This window comes from Myripristis murdjan, chromosome 17, assembly GCF_902150065.1.
Source record: "Myripristis murdjan chromosome 17, fMyrMur1.1, whole genome shotgun sequence".
Taxonomy (NCBI): Eukaryota; Metazoa; Chordata; class Actinopteri; order Holocentriformes; family Holocentridae; genus Myripristis; species Myripristis murdjan.
This window is the reverse complement of record NC_043996.1, coordinates 11,895,074-11,903,231: the sequence shown is the minus strand read 5'-3', so window position 1 is coordinate 11,903,231 and position 8,158 is coordinate 11,895,074. Positions and strand designations below refer to the sequence as shown.

Genomic DNA, 8,158 nt, shown 5'->3' with positions numbered 1-8,158 from the left:
TATGTAATTTGTTTACCCCATTTAGTGGTTTGTTCATCGAAAACATTGTTTCTATCTTCTTCTTTTTCTTCTTCCTTTTCTTAGAGGTAGAAGAAGTAGCCGTGGCAGCCCAGTAGAAGTGGTGGTGGCAATACTATTAGCAGCAGAAGAAACAGTAGTGCGGTTATTATTATTCAATGTGTATATGATTTTTATTAACCACAATTTAACACATAATTTATATCATACTGCAGTGCTTCAACTCGACGCAGCTGTGCGCTATTCTAAAACCTCAAAAGCCTCTTTTTTACCTCTCAATCAATGCGCCAGCGCAGTGAAATCCTATTGGCTCTTGGGTCATCCGTGTCGCCGTCTCAGCCAATCATCGCCTCCGCCGCTGACAACGCAGCTGTGATTTGTCACGGGTTGTTGTGAATTCGAGGCCAGCGGCCCCACAATGCCAGGCGGGGGAGCCCCTTTCTCAGCAACACAGCACAGCATCACCGCCTCGCCTCACTGAAAGGACAGGGAGGAGAGAAATGCAAAGGGATGTAAGATGGCAGAGCTACAAATGCTATTAGAGGAGGAAATCCCGGCCGGCAAAAGAGCGCTTGTGGAAAGCTACCAGAACCTGTCCCGGGTCGCGGAATACTGTGAAAACAACTATGTGCAGGTAGGTGGTGCGTAACTGGCTTTAAAAACGACGGATTTCTCCCTAATCTCCGTCGTGTCTGCGGCGCTGTACTAGAAGTGAGTGAAACCACAGAGACAGGAAATGCTGCCCGTAACGACAGGGATCTTCAAACCGCTAGTGTTTCACAGACTGTGGCCTCAAACACCGGCACAGGGGCTGGGTTTCAGCTCCGTGCCGAGCCGAGCCCGATTATCGTCCATTATCGTCTACTTCAGGGAGGAGGGGGGTCGACTCGGCCCTGTGTGCCGGAGCTGTGTTCACGTTACACAGCCTGTACTCCATGCCAGTGTTCAGGGCTGCTGGGGGCTTTGAGAGGGTGTGTCGTTGTTATGACCAAGTGGTTTGTCACTGCCCGCATTCTCTTTGATAGGTGCCTGTGTAAAGGACAGTCCACAGTCTTTGCCCTCATTGATTTATCACTCCATGATTTACGCCGAAATAGCCTTGTGAGTTATTATTCATTGAATACAACCAGACTGGCGTTACATGTTTAGGCCACACAGTGGTGGGAAATTTCGCAGCTTAACTCTAGAATAAAGGACTATTGAGTATTGTGTGGTATTTTTTGCCATGCAAATGCCAGAGCAACACTGTAAATCTATATAGGAATGTTATTGTGTCACTATAGGAGACTGAATAATCATGAAGTGTATTAAGGTCACCATAAACTCTTTATAGGCCTTATAGTAGCTCACTCAATACCATAAACACACTATAGCCTCTTATAGGAGTGTTATAGGAACATTATAATGATTTTTCATTAAGCTCCCAGGCTTTCTTATCACACTGACACTGTTCAAGCCTATAGCATCTATGGGATTGCTTATCGCTTCAGAGGCATCATTAAAGTAGGCCAAGGCCTTGTAGACTTCTGATACACATGTAGCAGGGATAAACATGCCTCATGTGAGGGTCTTGGTGTGTAACTGTGGGGTTTTTCACTGTCAGCCCCTCATGATGTGGTGTTTGAATGAATCAAGTGCCACAGTGCTTCTAGAGACTAGACATGCGAGCATGTTCATTAAGTGTGAATTTGCATGTAATCAAATGCTCGGTTCAAGTAATTGTCGGCATGCTTGCTTGTGTATTACACACACACAGAATCAGTGATAAATCAGTGTCAGTGAAAATATAAAGCAGTGGTTCGTGAACTGGGGTCTGGGGATCATCAGGGATCTTTAATGGGAGTTTCAGGAGGGCCTCTGCAAAATCAAGAATAGTTTGGTCATTATTTCATTAAATATTGACAGCACTATAGGTAGGGGTGTAATAATTGTCCAGATCCACCGTCCGGTTCAGACTTTGATTTTAGAGCAGCAGTTTGGTTGGAGAAATCTTGGTTGAACAAGTCTCCTTTACATCCCTAGTTATAGGATTGAATTTTCTGGTCAGAAGCTGCATTATCCCCACCCACAATATAAAATGAAGTCCAGGTCTGTATGTAAACATATCCAACAACAAAAGTTTTCCATATCAAAAAGGGACCCATAACCTAATGAGTGCCTGTTTGTGAGGCCTTGATACACAGGCTTTAATCAAGCCATTTGATCATGACAAAGTGGCAGACAACAATGCAGACCACCACTGGTTTAAATAGTCCAATGTGAATGGCCGTGAGCTCGGCTATTTGAGTGTTTTGACAGGCTGTCACACTCCAGGGACCCCAGTGTGCTGGTGTGTGGTAGTTATGTGATTGTGGAAAACCTAAATGCAGAGCTTGCTGCTGAGAAAGCCCAGAGATACAATATAATAACATACCAAATCGCTTCAGCTTGTAACCAGAAAGGTAATTCACTTTGCTGTGCTTGCATGCTCACAAACATACTGACAGATAGCCTACTTGAAGAACACACAATGTTTCTAGGTTGCAGTGTTTTCACTCCAAGATCATTATTTATGCAGCCAGCTTTATGAGAAGTACAATATTTTGATTGTGCCATTCACAGATTCAGTTTCAGATGTCACGCACACCTTTTTCTGTTATCTCTTTCTGCCATTTGACGGTGACAGTATGAGAGGAAATGCTAAGCTTCTGGTTGTAGGCTTTCACTCACTGAGTCACCATGAGTAACAGTGTGTAAGAGGTAAAACCACATCACTCTGCTCCACAGACCAGGTGGCTGCTATATTGATTTTCAGTGTTCCTACGGGGATGGATTAAACTTCAGTAATCTGGATTATTGTCTGGATATTCGATGATTGTTTTGGCAGGCTGCCCCTAGTTAGGAACACCAGGTTGACAATGTGACCTTTTTAGTGTCGACCCACTCGATATTAGGCCATAATATATGTGAGTTCATTCATAAATTCATACATGGGGTACTACAAGAATAGGGATTATGCTCCCTGCACCCAGCCTCCCAACATGCCGCAGTAGTTTCACATTTTTGCCAATCATTGATGCTCACTAAACAAAATGGAATAGACGCATCTTAGATGTTTGTAAATTGACAGCAGACAAATATAGCCATGCTTTGCTGATGTGTGATATACCAGATATTGATAGACCCCAGAATAATATTCATGTATAGTCGAAGAATGCAGATCTGTGATTCTTATCCAACATTTGACTAAAAAGAAACAAAACTGTAGAGTGGACTGTAGATATGAATGAACATTACAGGCCGATGGCTATTGGTTATAGATTTTTGCAGAAATTGTCATCCTCATTGCCTTATGATTGAGAGTCATAATGATAACAGTCATTCACCACTTTCTATGAGTCATATAGACCACTGTGACTAATGTCAAGAACTCACCATGACTCTCACTTTGCTTTTTATAGTTATACAGCCTGTGTTCAGTAAAATAGTTTCTCCTTAAGGTTTTTTTTTCCCCCGCAGCTTTTTCTTGCATAAATTTCTTGGATGCAAGGATTCTTTTTTTTTTTTTTTTTTTTTTTTTTTTTAATTCAGCATTTCCCAAAGCTGCCTTGTTAGTAAATCATCTATAATCACCTCATATGTCTCATAATTCTTGTGTACGGATGGAATGTAAAAGAAAAAATATATATTAGTAAGCGGTTTAATGTTAACAAGAGAATGATTTTTAGTCCAAAGATCTTAATTATTGTCTAAGTAGGCTACATGGTGTGTGCCCATATTATTCAGTGTTGATCAGATATTCCAGTTTTGAGTTGGCAGTTGCCGAACCACATATATTGTTTGTAAAGCCCTGAAGCTGTTATTTCATTTATGAGAAACCCAAACAAGCCAGCTGGGGTATACTGATATTAGCAGCGAAACAGAGGCATGTATGCATCTAATCTCGTTCACTGTTGATTTTCACAGCCAGCACTGACTCAGTTTCCACAGCAATCTCAAGAATATTGTGTTTATTTATGTACACAAGGATATCCATGCATAGAATATGAAGGTGCATGCATGCAGCGTTTTCTAAGTAATGATCTCTGCAGGGATATATGAAATCCCACATACTCCATTCATGTAAACTCTTGCTGGACACTGGAATTGAAATTGAATACAGAAATGTCACTGTACTCTGAATAAAGTTGTGAATGTGGCCTCTGCGCCCAGTGGCATAACATGTCTTTATTTTTGTTATGATGCAGCATTGTCATAGACTTAAAACAGGCATTGTTGTCATTATATGGGGTGGATTATCGACATAATTGCATCGGAATGGGATCTTATTAATAAATGTATCCAGGTCAAATGGAATAGCAAGTGTTATAGCTACACCTAGTTAATCCATGCGCGATATAATGTAATTATGAGATGTGTATTCAAGACAGCTGAAGTCAGGGGACTTTATAAAATCTTAAGTGGAAGTCGGGCAATGTCAGAATTTTACATTTGAGTAATTTTCCAGATATTGCCCAAAATGTGTTTATCTAACTTGTTTTACACATTAATTGTATTAGATGGTGGTTTTAGGCTGTTTTGCACCACAGAATCCCCAGTTAATGTGAAACGAGACTGTTAACCCTTTATAGTGTCTCTTTGCTGAAAAATAACATTAACAAATAAATCAGCATGGAAACACAGTTTTGGTAGGTCTTGGAGCCACAGCAATTCATCATGGAAAAGTCATGAAATTCTACATCGGGGCCATGGTAGAAACTATGCAGCCATATATAATTGCAGTTTGCTATGGCTCATCTCACAGTTGAAAAACAGGAATGCAATTTCCTGAATTTATTAGACTGTCTTAGCTTTGGTATTATTTGCCTCTGCTTGGTCTTTATGTGCACATTACTAAAGATTGTTGCTCATCACAAACCTCTTGAGTGTAAATATTGTATGAAAGCCCATAGTCACCTGATAGTGTTGTCACAATATCAATATCAAAAGGTATTTGATTGATTTTGTCCCGATTTTAAAAGTGGATCTGAAAACGGCATCAGTGCTCAGTGTTTGGTCAAGCTTACTGCATGGAGTCATTGAAGTATCAATGGGTCATGTGGGCTAATGCTAAAGGGTTGAAGCTCAGGAATCTGCTAAATATGTCCCAGTTGTTACTGGGACTGTTGTTGGCCATACCCGAAATCCCCTTTCAGCTCACATGATGTCCCTTTGACTCATAGCTGTTTCATTCATGACTCAGGGCTAAGTGGATACATCAGTCACACATACCCTGCAGTTTACAGTGATAACACACTCAGTCATACACTCAATAATTGCATTATCTTAGCACATTATTAATACTCAGCCTGGTGTCTAAAAAGAAGTCTGACAAAAGTCCCTTTATAAGCTCATTACTAAAACATTATATTTAAAGGAGGGAGGGGTGGGGGGGTGGGGGGGTGGGGGGGGTCCATGAAGAATAACGTGTTTCATCGAGATGTATTATTACCCAGGGTTTTCTATGCTGGATATTTTCAGACCACTTTAATTAGTTTGATTCCTTTGGAAGTTTCGCCTCTTTTTAAATCCCAGTGGGCACGTTATCTTCCTCCTCCTCCTCCTCATTCTCCTGTCCTGCACTCATTGCACTCCGTTGAAGACAGCAGTGTATTTCTGTCTACCTTTATTCTTTATGTGTGATTCTAGGTGTCTGTGCCAGCTATGTGTGATAGAGAGTGAGAGTATGTGACTGTGCAAGTACTGTGCTGCTTTTATTGTGTGTGTCAGAGAGAGAGACAGTGACTCATGGTGAAATTTGAAACTGCAGTGTGTTTCTTTGCATGCCCTATGTATTTGTTTTTGTTGCGGTTAAGTATTTCTGTCTGTACGTTCTTCATTAGGAAAATAAACCAGCGTCAAGCTCAGGGTAAAAAAAAAAAAAAAAAATCATTTCCTGTACCTTTTTGGCTTGTGGCTGCTCTGTCTGTCATTGCAGGTAGAGGGGATGGGCTTGGCAGAGTGTGATCAGCAACACTAGCAACGTCCTGAGCCCTGTGTGCCAGGGCTCTTTAAAAACCTCGCCGGTGACAGTGCGCTCTCCTCTTCTGGTTGTTTTGTTTGGCATCTCGGCTTTTGCGTTGTTGTTTTCCTTAGTTAATCCACCATACAACACTGACTACACACACTGTAGTTGATTAAGGGTTTTCTTCTCTGTTCTTTTCCTTTTAATAAATTAGTTTGTGAAATTGCCTCCGGTTGTATGTGCCTCCTTTTTTGACATTTCTGCACGGCCCGGGTTGTGACAAGTGGGATGCTGCTCAGTCTTTTCCTCTGCTGGCTCCGTGCCGCACGATCTAGACTGATCTTACATCTAACCTCTTCACACTCACACTCGGCCTGAGACGCCCACAGGTTGAATTTTTTAAACCCTGTAATTGAGTTAAATTGAGCGGTTAATTAACAGCATGCTCAGTCAGCCTCAGTGTAAACCTGAGTGATGATAAATTAACATCACAGGTCAATAGGATCAGTCAGTTCTGGTTCCTGTGATGGGCAATCAGGATTATTTTTTGTCTCTCTCAATCTGATATACTGTCCATGAAAGACTTTGCTTCTGACTGTCTTCTCTCTCCAGGCTCAAAGGATATGTGTGTGTGTGTGTGTGTGTGTGTGTGTGTGTGTGTGTGTGTGTGTGTGTGTGTGTGTGTGTGCGCGTGTGTGTGCGCGTGCGTGTATGGCCTTTAAGGAACTTAATTAATTAATTAACTTAATTAATTAATAAATAATTAATTAGTTTTTATGATTGCCCAATTGATTTAGCAGCTCTAGTGTGCATGCGCAGTGTACAATATGCATGTTGATTAGTAGCCTCTGCATATACCAGTGAAAAATGTGTTTCCTTGTAGTCATTTCCATAGGCCCATGGTGTGAGCGCACAGTGTGTAGAAGCAAGTGTGTGTAGTACAGCCTTCCCCACCCTCACACTAACAAGGTCGCCCAAGGTAGTAGTCTTGAAATCAAATTGTAGTCCATAAAAATAATTCAAACTAGAAGTCAAACTAAAGAGATTTAATCATAGCACATTATTTCCTCTCATCTGTGGGGAGCAAAAGGTTGCGTCTGTGTGCTCTAACGATGGTTAATGTTTGATTACACATGACATTTGGATCTTAATTTTGAGTTCTGATTGTAAAAGCTAGATTTTATGTAGAGCTGACCTATTTTGGTCCACCAGTTGTTCAATCAGCCGTGGGGGTCGTGACAAAGATTGTGGACGGTTGATTTGCCTGGATGAGTTTAACTTTTCAAGATTATGTTTGTAATGGTGTAGCTTTAAAATAGCTTTAGTGAATGCAGTTTTGCGACACAGCAGCTGAGCAAAGATAGCACAGTCCACGCAGAAAGACAAGACAAAAATGGGTAGCTGAGCTCCAGGGCACAATGTCAAAAAAGTCTGCAGTTTGAAGACACTTTGAGATGTATTAAGATGACCTTTTAGTTGGCTTTTCACAAGCTAACAAAATAAGGCAACTGCGTGGTAGTACACATAAATGATTTTAGTTTTGTTTCATTTTGTTTAAAAGGGTTGCAGTTATTTGAAGTGAGAGGTCTGAAATAGGATTAACCATGTTTGACAATGTCGATCAATCAGCGTGAAAGTAGGGGATTTAGAAAGGAAATAAAACAAATCAAGAAACCAGTCCTTGGTCGGGGACAGCCCTTGTTTTATACAGAGTTCCCACTGCTTATGAAATTTCGGGAAAGTCATGGAATTTTGACAAGTCTATCCCAGACAGAGAAAGTCAGGAAATTTAATAAAACAAGTCATGGAATATAATTATTTATTCAGGGTCAATTAAAAAACAGTAACTAGTTATTCATTCAACATAATAGGCTATTTATTTTCTGTTGTGTTCATGTTATGTTCACTTCCCTGGCAGAATAAAATGATAATAAACTTTTATAAGGCCTTTGTATCTGAAATGTGCTTAATATATTAATTTAATCTCTGCTATAGTGGGATCCTGTTTGTAGGACTTCATCACTGTGTATTGACTCCTGACAGTGGCTGTCGTGCATCTCCTGTTGTTGTATAATCTGTATCTGCATTACTTTGTCCCTCTCTCCCTCTTTCACTCTTTGAATTAGCCCGTCCATTTCAGCATCTGATTTTACGATT

The 8,158-nt window shown here is 40.7% G+C and overlaps 1 protein-coding gene across 3 annotated transcripts in view; it reads left to right on the top strand.

Annotated features, from left to right (window-relative positions):
* The first annotated feature begins 378 nt into the window (after positions 1 to 378).
* Positions 379 to 8,158, top strand: part of LOC115375059 (abl interactor 1-like) — a 32,432-nt gene continuing 24,652 nt past the window's right edge. The window contains exon 1 of one of the 3 annotated variants that reach the window (XM_030074328.1): positions 379 to 652. In XM_030074328.1, coding sequence (XP_029930188.1) covers positions 536 to 652 — 117 coding nt within the window. In that variant the 5' untranslated portion in view covers positions 379 to 535. The remainder of the gene's footprint in view (positions 653 to 8,158) is intronic. The other 2 variants (XM_030074330.1, XM_030074329.1) reach the window with 2 other exon arrangements.